The sequence below is a fragment of the Marmota marmota genome, unplaced genomic scaffold (genome assembly GCF_001458135.2).
Source record: "Marmota marmota marmota unplaced genomic scaffold, marMar, whole genome shotgun sequence".
Taxonomy (NCBI): domain Eukaryota; kingdom Metazoa; phylum Chordata; class Mammalia; order Rodentia; family Sciuridae; genus Marmota; species Marmota marmota.
In genome coordinates this window covers 6909001-6932688 of record NW_026000211.1, presented here as the reverse complement: position 1 = coordinate 6932688, position 23688 = coordinate 6909001, and the positions used below count along the sequence as shown (strand labels likewise).

The 23688-nt window shown below is 38.4% G+C and overlaps 1 protein-coding gene and 1 long non-coding RNA gene across 5 annotated transcripts in view; one reads left to right on the top strand and one right to left on the bottom strand.

The window, feature by feature from the left end:
* The window catches only part of LOC125612879, a 44898-nt gene extending 24055 nt beyond the window's left edge, over positions 1 to 20843 (bottom strand). Inside the window, exons 1-2 of one of the 2 annotated variants that reach the window (XR_007343355.1) lie at positions 19953 to 20840; positions 18016 to 18147 (exon numbers count right to left, since the gene is read on the bottom strand). This is a non-coding gene — a long non-coding RNA (uncharacterized LOC125612879). Of the gene's footprint in view, positions 1 to 17584; positions 18148 to 19952 lie in introns of those variants that run through there. The other variant, XR_007343356.1, reaches the window with a different exon arrangement.
* The window catches only part of Mtus1 (microtubule associated scaffold protein 1), a 143834-nt gene that overhangs the window by 57594 nt on the left and 62552 nt on the right, over positions 1 to 23688 (top strand). For all 3 annotated transcript variants that reach the window (XM_048791827.1, XM_015486065.2, XM_015486064.2), the window contains exons 4-5: positions 16402 to 16563; positions 23491 to 23622. In XM_048791827.1, the coding sequence (XP_048647784.1) occupies positions 16402 to 16563; positions 23491 to 23622 (294 nt within the window). The remainder of the gene's footprint in view (positions 1 to 16401; positions 16564 to 23490; positions 23623 to 23688) is intronic.

The window sequence follows — 23688 nt, the reverse complement described above, 5'->3', positions numbered from 1 at the left end:
TGGAGAGGTATGAGGGGAAGAAGAGGGATTCACCTGGCCCATTTTCATTTCCATCCATAGAAGAGCTGATCAGGAAAGGGGAATCCATCAGCTTGAAGTGTTCATCGTTTGAGAGGAAAACAAAGTGAAGCCAAAGGATATGGGAGAAGCAGTGATCCTTGTTTTTAGGGTATTGCCAGAGTTGGGAGTCAAGGTGTGAGAGAGATCAAAGCTCTTGTTCTCACTGTTGCTGCCTGACAAGGCACACAGTGTTTGCCAGGGTGTGGGGAGTTCCCTTCCTATTTGGATGTCAGGAGAACCTGTGGCTTGGTGGCATGTGGAGCTATGGCCACTGGCACTCTGGCCTGTGGTGAGGAGCCCTGTGTTCTAATATCACTCTGGCACCCATGAGCTGCCATAGACAGTAAGTCATTTACCCTCCTTGACCATCAGCTTTCACATCTGTCGAGTGTAAAGCTTGGGACTCTAGGATCCTGTCAGCTTTTGTAGTCCTATCTTTCTAGGTGCAGTTTGGAGCTCATCTAATTTTCTGAGTCATGGCTGCTACTAGTAGGATTCTCTGAACCACATGATGCTTGAATCCCAGAAAACTTAAGTGCACACACTTTTCAGAAATCGGGGGCTGGGGATGTTGCTTAAGCGGTAGCGTGCTCACCTGGCACACACGCAGGGCGCTGGGTTCGATCCTCAACACCACATAAAAATAAAAATATCGTGTCCACCTAAAACTAAAAAATAAATATTAAAAAAAAAAAAAAAGAAATCAGGTCAGTACCCAGGGTATACTTTAAAAGGTAGAATTCTTTTAGGTAGGTGACCATTCCCATTAAACCCTGAAATATTTTTTGAATCCTTTCAGTGTGTGCTACATAATGTCCTGTCTTACGGAAAAGTGATCTGTATTGTTTTATGAAGGGACAGGGAAAATTACTGAAGCTTTGGTTATCCTGTGTTAATGAGCTTGATAACTAAGTTATTCATTCAAATTTTTAAAATTTAAATGCGATCGGGCACAGTGGTATATGCCTGTAATCCCAGCTATTGGGAAGGCCAAGGCATGAAGATTCCAAGTTTGAGCCCGGGGTTGGCAACTGTCTCATTATGAAAAGGGCTGGGGGTATAGCTCAGTGGTAAAACTTCCCTGGGTTCAATCCCCAGTACCAAGAAAACAAAAATTTTTTAGTCTGAGTTAAATTATAATTTACCTAGTGGTTTTCCTATATATGAAAAAAGAAAATTTTATGTAACTAGAAATGTTATGGATTTGAATTAGAGTTTTATGTTGAGAGGTTAGAAGATTTATAGACCAAGTAATCTTATCACCCCAAATTTGTATGTGGAAGCCATGAATTTTAATGGGACTAAGGAAGTGATGAAGATTTAAAGGAAGTCTTAAAGATGAGACCCTGAGCCGATAGGATTGGTGCCCTTATAAGAAGAGGAAAAACACCAGGGCTCCCTCTCTACCCTGTGAGACTTTGTGAAAAGGTGTCCAGCTTCAAGGCAGGAGGAGGGTCCCAACTAGAACCAGATCAGCTGATACCATGAGCTAATAAGACTCCTTAACCTCCAGAACCATGAGGAAACAAATTTCTGTCATTTAAAGTACAATAGTTTATGATATTTGTTATGGTTGCCTGAGCAGACTAAGTCAAGCACTAACTTGATTATGCTGTCATGTTTTTAAAACTTATTTGTTTGGATGTTCACAATAAATTGAAAGGTGTTTTTGTGTTGGGGAGAGGAACTGTAATCATCACAGAGTTAAAAGTAGAACAGAAGAATCAAGGAACAAAAACAATGCACCTTCAGATCACTGAGAGCCTGTTGCTATTTTCTTATACAATGTAGTGTTTGTGTATTCGAAAATTGAAACCAAACGAATATCCACTGTACTCATACAAAGTTACTTTGCTGAAAAGGTGAGCAGCAGGAATGTTCCAGCCAGTACAGGGTTTTTAATAAATCCTTTCAGAGAACTAAGTGGAAAACCAGACCTAGAGTTAAAATAGCCATTTTCTTGAATATTTAGAATGAATGTGAGAAAGAATTATAATTAAACTGAATGGATCTCTTCTGTTTTATTTGTCAAAATGGGAAAATTTATATAAGACTAAGTTAGCTTATAAGAAACCAAATCCAAAGTACTTTAGCTTCTTGGGGGTATGTATTTTAACACACTTAGTTAAATAACTAAGATGAAATAATGATAAAACTTATTTCTATAATGCCAGGAATAGCAGCTCACGCTGTTGAATGTATACCAAGTTCCAGGTTTTGTTTTAATCATTTCACCTATGAATCCGTATAACATTCAGAATAATTTTCTGAGGCCTCCTCCCATGTTATAGATTAGGAAACCACCATGGAGGGTTTTTCTGATGTTATGTAGCTGGGAAGTGGCTGAGGTGGGATTCAGACAAAGTGGTAAACTCTGGAGTCCAAGCTCTCAGCCTTCATATTATTAAAGAAGAACTGTGAGTAGGATCATGAGTTTCTAAATAAATAAAGAAAATTCTTGAGCTCAACGGAATGGTTTAGAAACCGTGGTATACTTCAGATCCTTGGCTAAATTTCCATGATATAAATTATTCTCTATGGTTATCAAAAGTGAGTGCTGCTGAGTAAGTAACCTAGATAGGTACAGTCAGGATCGCAGCTTCAGGTAGTACTGGTTCTGAGCAGGTTTCCATTCTAAGAGTGTGTGTTTCCCACTTAATCATGCAGTTGCCTTTTCAGTGACTACCTTGAGCCAGGTAGGATTCCAGAAGTGGTACAGAATGTCCTCCCTGCCCTGTGGGTCTTTCTGTTGCCTGGGGAGACCTCTGCTTGTTCTTGCCTCAGCCACACAAATAGATATGTGAGGGTGTGGCAGAGGCCCCAAGGGAAGGAAGGTCTCATGAAAGAATCAGCTTTTACTTTCTCCAGAAAAAGAGAAATACAACGGGTAAACTCTTGTTTTATTTCAGTGTGTTGCAGGTTAATAAATTCCTTGCAGGACAGTTGAATATCTGAAACGTGTAATGACCCGTCTATTGTTACAGATTTCTCTTTTCTCCTCCTGAGTGGTACAACTTCTTGCTTGGTTTATGCAAACTGATTTTTTTTTAATTAGTGTTAAAAGGAATTTAAAATCATTTTAACTCTTGTTGTATGTAAAACCTTTTTTTAAGTGAGAATATGAGAGGAAGTGAGCAAAATTAGAATTTTCACCTATTTATAGAATTAATTACTAGAAATCATAAATTATCACTCAATAAGTTATTCTAAAAGCTATCTTTAATATATTGCTAATAGATGCATCTATATTTGTATGTAATTAAAACACATTTAGATTATGTCTCTGGATTTTTTTTCTGTAAACATACTGATGGTAGTTAACCTGTTTATGATGTGCCAGGCACTATCCTATGTTCCCTTAAATGCATGAGCTCAGTTAATCCTCACAGCACATGAGGAATAGACACTACGATTACCCCTACTCTACCTGTGAGGCATTTGAGATTTGAAAGCTTAATGAGGTTGCACAGTTGATAACTGGTGGAGACAGGGACAGGGCCAGACAGTCTGTCCCTAGAATCTGTGCTCTTAGCCCGTTTGCTGTGCATGTGGCAGCCCTGACACACTTACTTCTTCATTATTGCATCTGAATGGATTATTCATTAAAGGGCATTATGTTAACTGTCCAGTGAATGCTTGCTTGTGCCAGGAACGATTCTTAGTGTTGGCAATGAAGAAGTGCACAAGAGAGACAATTTCTTGCCCCTGGGCAGCTTAAGTTCTAGTAAGGGAAGTCGGAAAATAAACTAAATAAAATGTTTAGTATATAAGATGATGAAGTGCAAGAAGATAAGCTAAAGCAAGGACCCTATAGGCACTTGAGAGAGAAGTATCTTCCCTTTTCTTTAACATCACTAAATTCTTGATCTTTTCTAGATAATGCACATACTTCTCACTTAGTAATGATTCTGGTGGACATTGGTCTGTGGAATGACTCATAGAATATGCTTAATATGTCACTATGAAGTCCCTTATTCATCCATTCATGAAACGTTTGGAGGGCCTGCATGTTGGGAGTCTACTAGACTCAGGATATAAACATGATTAAACCAATATACTCTCCTAGGAACCTCAGTAATTGGAGGGTGGGGGTGGAAAGGGGTGTCCAAGCAAATCATACAATGTAGGCTCTTCATGCTTCAGATCTTGGCAGAACTGCCCTGACCTTTGTGACATATCAAGCTGTGTGGTAATTATTTTCTTACATGTCTGTCTCCTGCTAACCTGTGAGATCCATAGCATAGAGTCCAGGTTTAGTTATTTTTATATTCTTGTGTTCAGCACACTTTACGTGTTACCCAGCCCATATTTAGGAACACCACTGGACTTGATTTGAATGGAGACTTGTAGGGAGCACTGTGTGCCCTTAGTAAAGGGAACAACACCAGCTCAGACTAAGGGCAGGCTGGAGAAGAGTGTGGACATTCAAAGGAGCCTTGGAATGTGCCTGTGGTGGTTTGCCTGCAGATAAAATAGCCGGCATTGTCAAAGATTCAGATGTTGAGTTGTGAAAGTATATGTTGTGTTTGGGGACCAGTAAGGCCAGGGTCAGCATGCCTGGAGCAAAACATGTGTTGGGGTCAGTGAGAGATGGCCCTAAGGAGGTTGAGGCAAGTTAGTTCTAGTAGTCTAGACACAGAATTCTAAGATTCCTGCCAGCATTTCGGAATAGAAAGTGGAGCACGTACTTCAGATATTTTGAAGGAAGACTGTCCAGTAAGATCTGAATGGTCCCAAGTGTCACCAGCATTCTTTTTCTGATGGCTGTGTAGATAGTGAGATCATAAAGTGATATACAGAATAGAGCAGCAAGAGAAGATTCTCCAGAGAATGAGGGGTTTGGCTTGAGGGATGTTAACCTTGAAGGTATTGAAGACTGGAGAGCACCTCAAAGGGGTGTGTACGTGTTTGAGGTTTAAGACAGTAAAAATGTGGCAAGGTTGAGGAAGCCTGTGGAAAAACAGCTAATCTTGAGCAAGAGGGATGAGCATGACAGCCCGCCAACAGAATAGTCAGAATGCATCCATTGCCCGGGCAAATATGTCTTTGAAATAAAGAGGGGAATGCAGAAGCGTGTACTAGGAGATGAAATAGGTTTAAGAGTGAACATTAAAAGTAGCAGCAGATAATGGGCTGGGTAGCTTCTTGCATATTTTCAAGCTCACTTTTTTGAGCACTGATGATTTCTTCCAAACAAGTTTGTGGATTTTATTGACTGGTTCACTTTTGTAAACTTAGGAAAGGAAGTTGATGCTCACTCTTGAGATCTCAGTGATTTCACTGCTTAGAGGAGCTCTGCCCACAAATCTTGGCTCCTAATGAGTCAGAAAGCTTGCCAAATGCCTTCTACCATTTTTCTTTTTTGGCACTGGAGATTGAACCCAGGACCTTGTGAATGCTAAACACATTCTCTTCCACTGATCTACACCCCAGCCCCATCCTCTGTTCTTATCAGTTCTTGGTATCATTGCCAAAAAATAAACTCACTGGTGAACTTGTGAAGACCCTGTCCATCTTTGCATGGTAGCTAGGGAAAGGATGCAGCACTTCCAAGTCCTGGGTTTATCATACTCTGAAGATTAGACATTCCCTTAGCTGTGGGCAAATTCCCAGCCCCGTAACTAAGGAAGTTATTTTTGTTAATCCGCACCCAAAGCATTAGACTTCTTGTGAAGTCCAGGAACAAACAGGTCCTTAGGTCCGGACCTTCAGTGCTGTGCTTCTGTGTGATTCAAGTGACTGTGAAAACCTTGCTTTGTGGAATGTTCTTGTTTCTCTGTCAAATTACTACTCTCTTGGGACTGGCTGTGTTTTTGTTGTGACTCACCTGTGCTGCTGTGGTTTCCTATTGTGAGTTTACCCTGGAATTTAAGTCAGTGTGATGGGTACACAGAGTACAGTTTCTTATATCCTGCTAGTAAAGTATTATCTTGGCTATGGTAAGAACGTGGGATACTGAAATAACATTTGACAATATAGAAATGGAGTGAGTTACTAAAATTCTGTGCTCTGGAAAGTAATTCATTCACTTCACAGATTGAGAGTGAATACTATGCAAGTCCTATGCCAGACACTGGAGGATTGTGGAGAGAGCGAGACATGGTTCCCGCCCTCAGGGTGTTGACAAAGGGGGAGGGTGGTGAGTCCTTCTCATCACATTTGTCTCTGTGATATGAGAAAACAAAACACAGTGAGAAACAATGGGATCTCAGAAGAGGCTGAGGTTATGAATACCAACTTGATGGAATTCTTTCTATATGATAAATGTAATTTTATAAGAGATGTATGCCCTTACATTGGTAATGGCCAGTCTTGGTTTAGTGTTGATGCTTTCTGACATTTAAGACCTCAGAAATAAACATAAGAAACACACATATGGATTGAGGTTTTGTTGTGTGTGTGTGTGTGTGTGCGTGTGTAAATAGAAATTGGCTGGTGTACCAGGAAGCAGAAATGGAGGATTCAGAGTATAACATGAAGACTGATGACCAAGTTGGAACAGATGTGTAGAAATACTGAAGAGGGCGGATGGTCAGTTAGGACACTGTGGAATAGTATTCTGGCGATCAACAAAGACAAGACAGAGTTTAGGTCTTTTAAGTTCATGAAAGGAACGTGGGGGCATCGTTCTAAGCAAGGCAAACCTTATTCTACCCCTTGTCTATCTTGAATTAGTCAATTCCAGTAATTTATTTATTTATTTTGGTACTGGGGATTGAACTTATTTGTCAAGTGTCTACTGCCAGCTTCCCAGCAGGTTATTTTAAGTGAAAAATCAGAAGGAAAAAAGAAACAAAAATGACCCTTCACCTTACTACCACCAAATAGCTTTCAGCATCAGAATTTATAACTATTCAGTGCTTTTTCTTTTTGCACATGTTTACACACATTTAATGGGGACAGTTTATACTGTTTTAGAAATCTCATTTCTAGCTGGGCACAGTGACAGGCACTTGTGGTCCCAGCTATGCCAGAGGATCACTTGAGCCCAGGAGTTTGAGACCAGCCTTAGTAACACAGGCCTTGTCTCCAAAAAGAAAAAATAAATAAAAGCCTATGCCTAATAGCCAGTAGGTACCTAGTTCGCAGATTTTTCTTTTTAAGGGTATGGTTCCTGTTTTCTTAGATTCTTACATTTTTCTTAGTAACATGGTTTTAAATGACTATAATATTCTATCATGAGAAGGTGCTATTGTCTTAGTCTGTATTTCTGTAACAGAATGCTACCAACTGGGTAATTTATAAACAATAGAAATTTATTTGACTCGCAGTCTGGAGATTGGGAAGTCCAAGATCCTGGCACTGGCCTCATTTCATGGTAGAAGGCAGAAAAGCAAGAGGGCATGCAAGAATAAGTAGGCAGATGGGGTCCAACTCACTTTTGTAAAAGCCTACTCTCCTATAACTAACCCAAGATATCATTAGTGTATTCCTAAGGTCAGGGCCCTCATGACCTCTCATTAGGCCCCGCCTCCCTACCATGTTGCATTGGAGTTTAAGTTTTCAACACAATTACTTTGGGGGACTCACTCAAACTGTAACTCATTCAACTGTATCTTCATAGTAGGAACAGTTTATTTCTTCAGATGTTTTGACTATTAAGGTAGTTTATTTTTTAGTATACTTAACAACTCCACATAGAAGAATTCTGAAAGTACATAAACTGGTTAGATAAGTTCCTGGATACATTCATCTAGATGGATCCTGGGTGGGGGAATTTTATTTAAGGCTTTGAGATTCATTGCCAAGTTCCCTGCCAGAAGCAGCATACAAGTCTATGCTCCTACTCTGAGCATGTGAGTTTTTCCGAAACTCTTGCCAGTATTTTGACATTTCTAACACTCTTTCCAAGTATTCATGTTTAGAAGGTGCAAAATGATATCTCATTTTAATTGATGGTGCTTGGCATTCAGGTGATCAGGTGAATACGAGATAAAAATGTTCCCTCCTTGAAATTACATCTTGATAATTTCAAGGAGTCAGAGCTTTGTGAATATCTAGATGAAGACTATTCCAGTTAGAGCACACAGCAAGAGGAAAGATCCTGAAGTGGAGCTTGACTGATGTGTCCTAGGAATAGAAAGAATGAAGTAAGGAAAAGGGAAATGGGAAATGAGGTTGGAGAGGTAGTGAGAGCAAGATCACAGAGAGTCTTGAAAATCATCATAAGGACTTTGGCTTTAAACCTGACTTAGATTTTGAGAGGATCCCCTATGATAGTTGAGAACAGGTTGAATGGAAGTGAGTTTGGGAGCAATGAGGAGACGCTGTAATCACAACAGAAGATACTGGTTTCTTGGATCAGGATTGTGCCAAAGGTAAAGCCAACAGGACTTGGTTGGTTGAGGGGTGAAAGCAGAGAGGAGAGGAGTGAAGGATGACCATAAACATTTGGTGTGAGCAGTGGAAAGATGGTGCTGACATTAACTGAGATGGCAAAGAATGATGCAGACATGGATATTGAGGGGGTAGGTATCAGGAATTCAATTACAGAGATCAATGAATAGTAGATATATAAAAGACAGTTCATAGAAGAAGTTTGGTGTAGGAATATCATTTGGGATTCAACAAATGAACACAGTGGCAAGAGGCTCTTTAAGAGATGATATATAAAGTTACCAGACTGGATGAGATCACCAAGACAGTAAGTGTAGAAGGAGTGGGTCAGGGGTACCTCTTGGGTACTCCCAAGCTTAAAGGGGTGGAAAGAGGAGCAGGAATCACAAAGGAGACCAAGAAAGGCCAGGAATATAGGAGGGTAATCAGTCCAGTGTAGCATCCTCAAAGCCAAGTAAATAAGCCTTTCAAGGAGAAAGAAGGGATCAACTGTGTAAGTATCACAGACAGAATATGGCAGTTGAGCATGGTTTGCAGCAGATAACAGACAACCCACCCAATGGGTTTAAGCCTGAAGGTCGTGTCTAACAGGAAGTCTAGAGGCAGGCAGATCCAGCTGCAGTGATTGAGTAATGTCATCTTTCTACTTTCTGGGCTTCCACTCCTCCTGCCTCAACCCCCATTGGCTAATCTCAGTGACTTTTCAGTTAAAATATGGTCGCTAAGAATTCCATGTGTAACAGCTTCTTGCCACTGTGTTCAAAGGCTGAAGCCAATCCTGGTGTCCCAGAGTAGGAGTTTTCTCCTGACATGCCTCTCTACATTTATCAGGGAGGAAAAATCCTGGTCAGCAGCTTACCTCCCAGTACTCTTATTCTTACCTCTTATCTGCGCAGACTGGATCACATGGTCCCTCCAAACATCAAGAAAGGTCAGGAAGCAATTATTTGACTTTTAAACCTTTCTATAGGATGTGAGCCATGGAGATGGGGATTGGGAAGCCAGGAAAGGTGTAAGACAAATTGAGGCTATGTTTAAAAAAAAAAAAATTCCTTTTACTGACTTTTATTTTGGGAGCATATGATTCTTGTTGATCTGGTCGTTGTTCTTTGTTTTACCGTATGCCTTTTAATTTTGTATGTGGTGATTTTAAAAATTTAAATTTTTATGCTGTCAAATATATCATTTCCCTAAATTTTTCCTGTTTTTATGCATAACAAGACCTTCCTACACAGAGAAGATTGGCCTATATTTAATTATTTTTTATAGTTTATTTTAAACCTTTTACTTTTTTATCTAATTTTAATTTGTTTTGATGGCTGGTGAGATCTAGGAGCTAATATTTGTATGGTATTATGTACCAGGCGCTGTTCTTTTTTTTTTTTTTTTTAATTATAAACTCCTTTAACTCTCACAAGGACCTATGAGGTAAGTACAATTATAATCACCCCATTCTTACAGAGAGGAAATAGAAACTCAGAGAAAGTAGGTAACATGCACATAGCTAGTGCATGTTGGAGTTGGGTTTGAACCCAGTCCATCTGGTCTAGATTGTCCAAATTTTAACCATTACCCTACACTGCTTCTCAAAACTTTTAATATATATATTTTTAAATTTATGGTATTGGGGATTGGACCTAGGATACTCTACTACTGAGTTACATCTCCAGTCTCCCCTGGCCCTTTTTGTTTTTGAGACAGGGTATCTCTAAGTTGCTGAGGCTGGCCTTCAACTTGTCATCCTCCTGCCTCAATCTCTTGAATAGTTAGTATCATAAGCATGCGCCACTGTGTCCAGTTCAAATTTTAACTCTTTGAAATTAAAATATCTTAATACCACAAATAAATTCATTTTGTGATTTTAAATTATCTCCTTTGTCCTATCCTGACTTCTTATATTGTCAATATTTATTAATAACTAGGTTATTAATCTGTCAATGCAGTTTTAGGCCCACAATTGACTATTTTATGCTTAAATAATATGCCTTATCAACTAGTTGCACAAATTCCTTTTTATATATTTTGAAGATTACAGTAAAATTTACACCATGTAGAATTGCCATTTTAGCCTTTTAAAAAATATGCTGTTTTTTGTGGAGTAAGGACAGTCATATTGTTGTGCTCTGTCCATCTTCAGAACTTTTTGTATCTGCCTCAACTGGAATTCTGTATCCATTAAACCATAACTCCCAAGTTTCTCCTTCTCCCAACCCCTGGCATCCAACATTCTGCTTTCTGTCCCTGTGATTTGAAAAGGGGGGTCTTACAATATTCGTACTTTTGTAACTACCATAGGTAACCTAGCATTGTGTCTTCAAGGATCATGCAGGTGTGTAGCATGCGTCAAAATTTCCCTCTTGTTAAAGGCTGAATAATAATCCATTGTATTTATGTACCACGTTTTGTTCATTCCTCTCTTTGTGAACTCTCTGAGTTGGTTCCACTTTTGGCTATTGTCAGTAATGCAGCTTTGGGATTGGGCGTTCAGATACCAGTTCAAATCCCTGCTTTCATTCTGGTGTACGTCTAGATGCGGAGTTGCTGGATCATATGGAAACACCATGTTTAATTCTTTGGAGAACCGCCACACTGTTTTCCATAGCAGTTACACCCTATCGTATTCCTATAAACAATGTACAATGGTTTTACTTTCTCCACATTCTTGCCAATACTTGTTGTTTTTTATAATAGTTGTCCTAATGGATGTGAGGTTGTATCATTGTGGTTTGATTTGCATTTCCCTAATGACTAGTGATGATGAGTATATTTGAATGTGCCCGTTGGCCATTTGTATATTTTCTTTGGAGAAATGTTTGTTCAAGTCCTTTGCCCATTTTTAAATTGAATTGTTTGGTTTGTTGTTCTTGAGTTGTGAATTTCTCATTTTTCTGTTATGGAATTTTTGGCTATTTTTATCTTAATTACAGACTAAAGTTTTTTAAAAACTTAATTGCTCTTTTAAAAGTACTTTATTGGAATAGCATTCAATTAAAATATTAATTTAGTGCATGTTTAACATATACTTATTTAAACTTCTTATTTTCCTATTTTTTATACTTTTCACATGGGATTACCACTTTTTAGTGAACTTCTTCACAGAAAGCTGTGAATGTGCAACTGTTCATCCTTGCTAAAGGACCATTCTTCTATCTTCCTGGTAGATGAAAAACCTGTTGGTATTGTGTAGTGTCTATTTTCTAGGCCACATATCTTGTTTATTTAAACAATGTTTACACACTAAAACATTTTCATTGAAGCTAAGTTTGTAGACATGTCCATTATTGTTAGTGAAAGTATGAGTTGGAAATGAACCTGTAGCCACTGTAATTCATTTTCCCAAAAATTGTTAATTTTTTATTGTTTTGGGTAGACTTTAATTTTATTATACTTCTGAGCTGCTGTACACAATTACTACAAAGGTCGCTTTCTCTATGTGGTTACATTTAAAAAACCCAAGTTATAATTATAAACAGATTCTTAAATTTTGTATTTTAACTGTTTAGAATTTTCTCTTCCTGACTCTTGTAGTAAGTGACTCTGCTGTGTGCATTTCTTATTAAGTTTTATATGTTACAAACTGACCTCAGTAATTTCCATTGTCTAGTTAAAATTTCCACCACTCTACCCCTGGCAGGTGCCCCAGACTTTTCTTACTTGTTTCCTTGATTTCCAAGTCTTCAGTCTGTTCTGCATTCCACCACCGCATGATCAGGTCCTGGTGGGAGTGCTGAAGAGGCTGCATAGCTCCTGTCCCCATCTTCTCACCACACTCACCCCCAGCAAGTAAGGTCTAACATTCTCGGCATGGCCTCTACTGCCACCGCTTTCTCAGCTGGAAACTACCCACCTCTCCAGCCTCATTTTCTTTTTCTGTGCTCCTACCAAGGAGTGCAAGCTACACAACAGCATATCTAATAAAAAGACATAAGGATTTTGCTAGCAGTTTATAATTTTCCCTGCGAACATGTGGTAGTGATTTCTGTGGCAAGATGTCAAGTGTTTCTATCACCACACATTTAAACTTTATGATTAGTTACTTTACTGGGTAAGCAAGTATATACTTGTGTAACACACACTTTCACATAAATCCATTGTCTATATATTTATTAAGATGAACTATGTCTTCTAATGTAGGTAATATAGGAGTTAATATTTTTATATTTAGATAATTGAATCTCCAAAACCCATTTTTTTTTTATCAACTGTAAAGAACAGCCAAGTCAGTTTTCCAATGCTGAATGCAGTTTTTCAGTGCTTTAACATAATTGTTGTATACAGAGCTCTCAATCAGGTGTTCTAAGATGGCTCTCCTAGTAAGTTCGGTGCTAGAGGAAAACATGTATGCTTCAAATCCAATAGACTCTGTTATAAATAAGGCAAAGTACAAATGTTTTCTTTCTTTTTCCCCAGGCAACAGATGGTTATAATTCATAGAATCAAAACAAATCTGTTGTCTGGATATAAGTCTATGCCAAATGTGTAAGCTTAAAATAAATGACTATGGTCAATAATATATCCATAGGTTGATCTTAAATCTTTTTACCCTTTACATCAGGATATGTTACCTGATGTGATGTGAACCCATAAAAGTCTTTTTTTTTTTTTTCAGAACTTTAAGAGAAGTTTCATTGATTTCACTTGTTGGAGATTTTGGTGCTTAGATTAATATAGTCCCTCAATTAGCTCAGTGTTGCCTTGTCTTTCTTTCAATATTGCTGATGATGTGTATGCTTTACTACTTCTTTATATGAGATCCACTTATATAACTACTCTAGGTCACCTTTACTATTAAACATTAGTACTTTGGTGAATGGTTAAGGTCTTTGGTGTATGCCCACTCTGTTTACCATTCTACTGTAAGAGCTTTCTCCTATTAAGAGGGAGAGCTCAAATTTTGAATTTGCCCACAAGCCTTGTTCTTCTTCCTTTAAATGTGATGCTGCTTTTTTGTGCACAGCAGAGGGAACATTGGGCTGGTGGTTAGGGATTCTGACTCACTGACACTAGTTAGACATGTGATCCAAGTAACCCCTTTAACCGCCTAGTTCTCTTATCTATAAACTGGGATTGTAATAATAATATACCACTAGGATTATTCTCAGCATCAAAAGAACTAGCTAGGAGAGCTGTGTGGTAGTGTGCCCCTGTAGTCCCAGGCCTTGGGAGGCTCAGGCAGGAGGATAACTTGAACCTAGGAGTGAAGGACAGCCTGGGCAACATAGTGAGACCCCATCTTAATAAAACAAAACAAACAAAACCCCCCACTAAATTTAAAAAGAGCTAATCTTTTGGTGAAAGGCATTACTTACTACCCTTATTGCTTATTATAATGATGGAATAAAGATGGCTTTTTTTCTTTTTCCAGCAGACTTTGCAGGGACTACAAGTTGCCATTAGGTAGAGGGGAGGGACATGGAGACTTGGAATGGCATTTGGGCTCTGGGGTAAGTGCACTTTTGGTGTAGGCTATGTGTAGAATCAGTAAAGGTCCAGGTCTCTAGTAATTCTGAGGCACGCTGAGTCTGTAAACTTACAATGCTTTCAGAAGCAGTTCTGTGAAGCATACCTTTCTGAAGAATAAGTGACTTCAAAACCTGTTGAGCCTTGACTACATTGGAGCTCTGGCCCCGGAAATTTTAATCTGTTACTTGCCCAGCCCTGCTCACTATTTCTGATGATGATTCATTAGAACGTTTCTGCTGAAGGTGTAATAGTTTGGTAAATTTTTATTCCCCAAATCAATTTTTCCTTTCCTCTAAAAGCTAGTAAAACTGATGGCAAATATAAATGAAAGATCAGATAGGTATTTGAATATCCGATATTTGCTAACCGTTTTAAAGGACTGAAGAGGCTTGTTCAGAGGGGTACAGTGCTTCATGCTTTCACGTGGATGATGAGGGAACACGTTATCTACATTTATTATTTACTCTTGGCATTGAAAGAAAAGTCAATTCAGCAAACACATGTTCTCACTCCATACTCCACACCAGTGCTAGGTCTAAGCTACAGATTTGAATAAGACGTTCTTCCTGTTCTCAGGGACCTTAGCAAGTAGTCTAGGAGACCTGTGGAATTAGTTGGTGGCAGAAGCAGGCGTGTGGGGTGAGCGCAAGGCAAGGGGTGGACCTCACAGGGAAGGGTGCCCTGGCAGGAGAGGCTCAACATCCTTAGGATTGTCAGCAGCACTTCTGAAATTTAATGTGTGTTTTCATTATCTGGGGACCTTGTTAAAATGCAGGTTATGGATCAGTAGACCTAGAGTGGAGCTGTAAGTGTGTCCTAGCAAGGATTTATGAGAGAATTATCAGCTGACCCTGTATTCACAGGGCAGAAATGGGAACTGGGTGAGGGAGCCCAGTTCAGTCACACAGAGGGCATAAGAGGAGAATAGAGTAGGATGACCTGGAAAAAGACAAATAAGGGTGTGTGTGTGTGTGTGTGTGTATGTGTGTACGTGTATGTGTGTATGTAGAGGGCAGGGGAACAAGGGAACAGCACTTGGTAGAAACCAATCCTAGGACTCCCTTTTATGCACTTAAAATTAAATATTAATTAAGAGAATTTAAAATGTCAGCATATTGTAGATAGTGGGAAATCCCAAACTTTAGCTTGGGGTCATGACCTTAATTTTCATGTTCAGGAGATAAAGGTGATAGAGTTGGAAGTGATGGAAGGATAGAAATGGTGTGCTCAACCAAGTGTAATAACACATGGTGTATCTGTATCCTGATGTCAGAACACTGGGTTGAATGGAGCAGAACAAACACTGATATACAAGAACACTATGGGGTGAGGCTGGTGATGGGGAGGCTTCCTGTTGGAGGCTTCAGATGCCTGACCTAAGTAGCTGGGGTTTTTTTTTTTCTCCATTAAGATGTGATTTTTATTACTGAAATCCCTAAGATAAGGGAATGAGCATGATTTTACTCACTTGTGGTGCCATTGGTAAAACATGACAATATTTTCTTCAAAGGTCTTTTTCTACCCTTGGTGTCCTTGGTGATACTAGTAGCATAGAGTGACCGATGGTATGGGGATCTGAGGAAAAAACACCATTGCAATGTTTTGGGCTTGTGAAAAAGGAAAAGTGGAGCTAGAATCTAGCATATACAGATGGGAGTTGAAACACCCAAAAAGGAATTTAAAACCTGAGTGGCACTGGGATCCAGGTGGGTGGTGCTGCAGGTGAGAATTTGGGATTCATCTGTGTAAGGCATGGAGTAAAGTAAATAAAAGAGACTCTTTAAGAAAATGAGTTTGAAGAGAGTTGTGATCAAAGACTTGAGCTTGGGCTGTGCTCGTGCCTTTAGTAGTAGGTCTGAGCATAAGCATGGTGTGCCTTCAAAGATGTCTGAGGATAGGAAACATGCATATTTCACAAGTAAGTGGAAACTTGCCACAAGGAAGAGTTTAGAAAGTGTGGTGTGGTATGTTTGGCAAGCTGGTGAGTAAAGATGAAGAGGTGGATCTTAAAAATACTAATAATGTAGCACCACCTGGTGTTAGGCATTAGGCATTTTCCAAATGAATTTTTTCTCAGATCAAATTGGTGTTTCTGTTTTGGTTGCTTTAAAATTTTTCACTTTTATAGTTTATTTGGTAGCCTAACATGTGCATTGAGTCATTTATTTTTGTATTAATGTACGGAGGGGGTTCATATCAATTTGTTTCTGCTTTGATTTCAACTTTGCTGAAAGCTTTCTCACAAGATTCTCTGATCTGTTTTCTACTTCAGAGAGGACGCGTGCACGTCAGTTACTTCAGGGTGCAGGGTTACAGCCACACTTCTCATAGCCTGATTGCCTCCTCATTTATGCTCTTCTGTCTCTAAAGCCTTGAAAATAAAAAGCCTGGGTGAAGCTTTCATCCTTCATCTGGAGTTACATGATCCTGAATATTCATTTTGTATTCTGACTCTGCAGATAGTGAAGAAGTTTGAGTTTACAAAACCGAATGTGCCAGCTTTCAAAATGAAATGTGCTTTTTTCTTTTTTAAATCCCAAGGAAAACCTACATGCTTGAAATCTGCACAGCCATCTTGGGTGAACTTGCCTAGGCCACTTCCCAAATCCAAGGCATCTGTGAAAAGTTCTGTGCTGCGGAGGACAGGAAGCAACCGGTCCATTGCCAGCACCCACAGTGATCTGAGCACCTACAGCACTAATTGTAAGTTGCTCTCGTGTCAAAATTGGGGGGTGGTTGGAACAGTATTTATATATTTTTAAAAAACAATGCTCTATAAACAAGTAATAGAATTTTTGATTCTGTATTTAGGAGAAAATCTGCATAATGCTTCTTTGGAATTGTTCAGAAAGTTTGGCAAGGAGTATGAATTCTTTATTAAACATTCTCTGTTGATGAATGTGCTTTGAAGCACTGAAATGATGATGTGTTGAGGCACCTGTTGTGTTTTTTCATGAAGGAGTCTGAAAAGCATCATTTCAGTCAGTGGTATTTTGGGGTTTAACAAAAGAATAGCAATGTAGAGGCTCTTGGAACCCAAGTGGAGCTCAGAGAGATTGTAAAAGACTTTCTTGTAGATGTATTTTGTATAACTTTTACTTTAGATGCTAGATTCATGCAGTATAACTAATATGCTGTAACTTCAAGCCTAATTCTAAATAATTGAAATAGAGCATATTTTTAAAGTTCTTCTGTTTTCTGTGTAAAAAGTTAATTAGTAAAGCAAATTAATTAAGCTTTCCTTTTCATTTGAAAAATGTAATGGAGTCAGCACTTATTTTTTCATTTCCTCCTCAAATTAACTCACAAAATAATTTGTGAACTAATTCAGACCCTCTTGGAGTGCCTACTCTGCCCAGACCCCATCATGATAGGTGTAGTGAGGAATACAGGATATCAATGAAACGGTCCTTACTGTAACACGTAGTTGAGGAGACCCATACATGTATACTGTGTCACAATACATTCTATTGTCATGTATAACTAAAATGAACAAATTTTAAAAAGTAATTGAGGAGAACGAAGACATTTACATTTGTGATCAAAATATCAGGTAAAACAAGATACAAACATGTGGGGAGGAGTGGAGGATTCTCTCCCTTTTAAGACCAAATCAGTTTCTTCTTTTTGGTGAGGAGATAAGGACAAAGTGGAATAATGCTTATTGAATCTTTCTGAATATAAAATAGTAGCAGGGCTACTATACATTATTTCATATTTTTCCCTCAAATGACGTCCGTTATCTTGTTTTTATATATGAAATAGTTGAAGCTCAGAGATGTTGTTACAGGTCCAAAGTCACACAGCAGGTATGTGACAGAATGGTTTATGAAGGATCAGTCATTGAGATAATGACAGCACATTTCTGACAAGTCACTTAAACAGCAGTAGCTGGTCTCATACACAAATTTAAGTAGCAGCAAATGAACACATTAGCAATACTGGAATATATTATCTAAATCTTAACAGGACTATGATCTATTTATTAGTTGAATTTGGGGCAAACATCAGAAGGGTTTGCATGCAACCGATTATTCTCAGAATTTGAAAAGGTAATTCACACGTGTATTATTTTAAGATTATTTCCCTTCCAGCCTTCTTTGTTCTACAGTGTGAATTTTAAAAACAAACTGCCAAAACAGAATCACCAAGTACCCGCAGAGATAGGGTTTGTGACACTGGACTGGAAGCAGATGCATTTTCTAGTGCTGTCACCCAGCGTTTTCCATCGACAGCCATGTTGGCTTGGACACTGCCTCAGGACCATGTCTGACACTCCTAAGGAGGCTGTAAAATGCTTTTGTCATTCCTTTTTGTCTGTTAACAAAGGGGTTCACCATACACCCACAGAGCTGTCTAGTGGCGATGTGTCTCTGTTGCAGATTAAGCATTCAAATCAGTGAGTCTCTTTCTTAGTTTGATTTGCTAGCTGGTTTAATCTGTTTTGTGTAGTGCCTTGGAGCGCACAGATTTTTTTTTTTTTCCTCCCCTCCATTCTAATTCACTAAGAGCAAGCATGAGGGACACGAGAGTGAGCATGGCTGCAGTTTTTCCTGATTGAGCTTGCTTTGATCCTTTTAAATGACTGTACCAGGAGGATTTCGCAGTTGTACAGAAACTGATATTTCTTCAAAAATCTTTATCAATTCTTCACTCACCCCACCGGCTGGTTCAGAGAGGCACTATGATGCTACCTTATTGACACTGCTGGTCGTGGGATCCTACAGCCTTTGTATAATCCCTTTGTTAGCTACGTTTACTGGGAAAAGAAGTAGGTCGATGATTTCTGGTTTGATTCTTTTCTTTGTAAGCATGCTTGAATTTCTATTCAATAAATTGGTCTTAGGACCTCTTGATTGTTATCTTTGTAACTTGTAATTTGTGTTAACTATAGTATTTCTTAGGCATATTTAAATATATTTAAGATGTGAATACTTCTGTATAGAACAAATTTCATTGTATATTTTGTGTATTTTGAGATTCTTATTAAATGTAATTTAGAAGCATTGTCAGTATTCTTGGCATATAAAATGATGCTATTCTCAAAGACTATTTGATAGTTTAATTTCTTATTAGTAGCTTTTGTATATGTAGTTTGTGGTTGTACAAATATAGAAAAATACTTCACTACAATTATAATTGAAACATCACATCTTTGATTAATTTCTTCAATTATAATTAACACGTGTTTCATATAAAAGTACTAAATGTGCAAATTTTTAAAGACTACCTCAAGATATGCAAAAACTAATTTTGATTTGGAATTTTCCTGCTTCTCAAAATGGAGGGTCATGTTAGGAAATAATCTATTGATTAGTGTTTTGATTCTTATTGGCTTAAGCATTTGAACCCTTTTAAAGGATGTTGTTTTTTTGCTTTGTTCATTTCTTTGTGATGTGACAAATGGTGGCAGCATCATTTAAGAACTTCTGAGGTGTAGTGTAGTGCTATTGTGAAATTAGCATCTAGTCCTCAGTACTTTGGGACCCTATAGAAATAACATAAATGAATGAAGATGTGTGTAAGACAATAATTTTTCTTATTTCAGAGTTTTGGCGGGCATTTTATATGTGTATGTTTTTAAACATAGAAAGATTGAAAGTCATGAAGATGGTTTCCTTTGGATATTAGCATAAAACATTGCACAATAGTTTCTATAACCAGACACACTCATTTATTGAGGTTAAATATCATAAGCTCTTTTTAGAGTCAGATACCTAGCATCCAGTTTTTAAGACCTTTAAAGTAATTGGATAAGGATAAATGATATATTCTGGGTGTTGAATACAGTTGAAGGTTTATAGAGCATTGTGCAATTTAGGTCTTGAGAGAGTGTACAATTTTGCCACATTGGCAGGAATCTGAAGTCCAGAGACTTCCTTCCCTTTTCACTTCGGCCACAAAAGCATGTTTATTTTTGAGGGCAGATGGTGCAGGGCAGTGTATGAGATGCAAACTGAAGCTGTTTGCATTCTCTTGGAAATAGATCAGAAGACTAAATAAAGAAATAGGTGTTCTTTTCTATCACCTTTATGGCTAGCCCTGGCTGCCTGGATGCGGGGTAGGGGTGGCACATAGAAAAGGACACTCACCTCAAGCTCATCCTAGTTTCCCTGCCAGTTCTGGTGAAGTTGGATGATCATTCTCTTTGCCTCAGTCTTCTCATCTGAGGAATGAGAGGGGAAGGGCTAGATCATCTTCAGAAGCCATTCACAGCAAATGTCTGACTGACTTTATTGCCTTCATTGCAATAAGAGGGTGCCTGATAGTTTGGAAGGAGGGTGTTCTGAGTTGTTCAGGTGATTAAGCCGGTAGAGAGAAGGAGTCTTGTTTACCCTGTTTTTTGTTTGGTTGTCATGGCAGGAAAATGGCAAGTGAGTATGAACTTGCCCGCCAACATTGGTCAGTTGATAAGAATCTCCAGGAAGTGCAATGCTGCCACTTTCTCAGGCTGCTTCCAGGCTCCGAGGGGAAGCTTTGTTTGACTAGTAATGTCTGCCATAGGTGACGAGGCTGGGAGAGGCAGCCAGCTCTGCATCACAAGCTACATTTCTACTTATGCGCTTATGTGTGGACTGTTTAATATGGAAATTTAATCCAGAACACTTTTTTGTTCCCCTTGTTTTTCTGATGTATATGTGAGACATTCTCATTATTACAAAGTTGAATATTTTGCTTTTGAAATCCTAAAGCTTAGGCTTTCAGTAGTGATTTGATTTTAAGCCAGGTGGGCAGATGATCTGGCACAGTGGGGAGTGTGAAACTGATTCACAAAAAAATTCAAGAAATGAACAGAAGGTTGGCTCTGTGTGTATATACATAATTCAGTAAACAAAAAACCACACTAATTTCAAATATATGCTAGAATGTAGTTAATTTACACATAAACTGGACTGATAAGTTTTTGTTATTTTTGTTGTTTGGTTGCTTTGCAGTGCTGGGAATCAAACTGAGGGTCTTGTGCATGCTAGGCTGAGCTACAGTCCTAGCCCCTGATAAATCCTTTTTCTAAAAGTAAAATTATTTCTTCTGCTTAGACTTTGAGAAGATTGTTTCATTTTCTTTTTTGATTGTTTTTTCTCTCTCTCTCTCTCATTTCATGTGAAGCACATTTTGCCTTGGGGAAATGAAAATAAATATTCCGGAGAGTCCATTACTTCAGCATAATTTAGATAGGACTAAAGATGACAACATAATTCTAAAACTACATATTAGAGCTGAGACTTGAGTGATCACATGTAGAATTCACATATTGAATCCACAGTTCAAGTGTCCTGGGGTGGTCAAGGCCCCAGGAGCACTGTGCCAGGATGATTCTGAGGATGCATCTGGCCTTCGTAGGTCTGAGTACCGTGATGGGTTGGTGGGTCCATGTGTTATAGCACAGGGAGGCAGTGGCCAAGTCAGGACCAGAGCTTGAATATCCCAGCTCCTGGTTCCATTGCTTGAACATTGGTTATGTTTCTCTTACTATATCATTGCCACCAAAGAGTTCCTCATCTGGGAATAATAACTCTGGATGAGGAAATGTTTAGATAGCATCAGGATACCATGCTGCCATGTTAGGAACCAAAATAGAAAGTAGGAGAAATATTTTAAGGGCATCATGCCTCATCCTTCAAGATGGCATTGACTAAAAAGCAAGAGCCAGCTGGAGTAGAATGTTTTGAGAATTGAAAGGTATTTGGGTGTTGGGTCATAAAAGTATGTTCGGGGTAACAATTTGCCTCACTAAGTGGGATTCATATATAATGGATCACCATACAGTATATATGTATATTTTTACCTAAATATGTAAGTAAGCCATAAAGATACAAAAGTGTTTGTATCTGAGTAAGATGCAGACATTTTATGCTTGAAATATGAGTTTTAATTCTTGTATGTCCCAAAGCTGATGAGGGATCTGGTGCTAGGGGCTGTTGTATTGAGCTTGTTTTGCATATGATAGAGAATTAGCAGACATGAATGTCACACCTCATGACAAATATGTCCTTTGCTTCAGTAAGAAATATTTTTACTAAATTCTTTTGCGAAGTGCAGGTCTAAAGCTTAGAGAAGAAAAGCATGAATGCAGAATCATACAGTTTTATATTATTTTCATAAATTTAATGGAACACGTGGCTTGATTTGTTTGCTGCTAAATATAACAAAAATTGCTTACAGAAAAGCAAGACTAAAATCCTAATTGTTATTAATCATGGTTAAGATTCTAATAACATCATTTTCTTCCTTTATTGGATTCAATTTTACAAAAACTGGAATGCTCATTGAAGCCTGATAACCATTTTATTAGAAAATAACCTATGAAATTTTGAGTCTGTCATTTTAAGACTATAACATTCCCTGTACATCTACTAGAAAGTGATGTTGAATTTTACAGTAGTAGCACCTTTAGGTCTGTCATTTCCCTTAGCTTCCTGTCAACTTTTGGAAAAACAGGCTCTAGGTGCTGGGGAAGGTGAGAATTGGAGAAAAGGTCAGGAAAGTGACAGCAGCTTGTCAGCAGGAGGGAAGGCTCTGAGTGATTTGACCTAATATTAGAAAAGTTATCTGTGCACAAGAAGAATTCACAGATGGCTTATTGTACAAGAATTGGATGAGGATCAGGGGAGCATAATTGCTTGGTTTTTTTTTTTTTTTTAACAAGTTTCCAGTGTGACAGTTATGAGCACTATTGTAGGAATTAGGATAGTTTTGCCTACAAAAACTTTCTAGCTATCTTCACATTGATAATGTATTTGTAAACAAGGTAAACATCTTAACCTTTGCTGAAAGTGTAAGGTGAGGGAAGGCATCAAAGAGGTAATTAAGAAATGTGTTAACATAGGGCCGAATAGCAGAGTAGCATTAGATGTTGAAAATTATTTAAAAACAATAAAAAATCGGGCTGGGGTTGTGGCTCAGTGGTTGAGCGCTTGCCTCGCATGCAGAGGCACTGGGTTCGATCCTCAGCACCACATAAATAAATAAAATAAAAATATTGTGTTTATCTACAACTAAAACAAATTTAAAACATAAAAATAAAAAATCAAGTCTATTGGTAGAGGAGAAACTTTTCCATGTAATATAGAAGGTGATTTTTATTTAGGTCGGAGTCCCTTTGATCTTTTTTGCTTTGGGGCTAGGCACCTTTATAAGAGATCAGCTGTTGGCATTTCAGATTCTTGCTGCAGCAACAAGGGATCATAACCAGATCTCATGTTGGAATTTAGAGTTTTGTCTGATTGTTCTTGTGTCATTAATGTAGCTGGCTAGCTGTACTCTGCCTTGTACCTGTGGAGATGTATGCTTCTCCTGTCTGCACCTTGGGCATGATTGTTACGTAGCATGGGTAGCCATAGAATCTACCTCCCAATTTTTATCTGGGATGAAGGTTGAACTGTACAAGATGCATAAGCTTGGATAATGCCAGGCAAGCCAGAATGTATGGTCACACTGGTTATAGCATTACTTTGTGTCCTTGAAGATACAAGATTGAAAACATGAACTCCCTTTGTATATCCAACACTCAGTAATGACCGGCACATTATAGGTGCTCAATGAGCATTTGTTGATTCAAGGAAGAAGGAGTAACTGTGAAAGATTGATACTTTATTTACTTATGAAAAGTACTTTTCTATTTTATTACAGCTGGTAATGCTGCTGCCATCAAGTATGAGGAGAAACCTCCAAAACCAGCATTTCAGAATGGCTCAGGATCCTTATATTTGAAGCCTTTGGTACCCAGAGCTCAGGTGCACTTGCTAAAAACTCCTCCAAAAGGTATGGTCTTTAGTATGGATAGAAGGAGAGTAAGACATGTAGAGTCCTTGACTTGTAGGAAGTTAA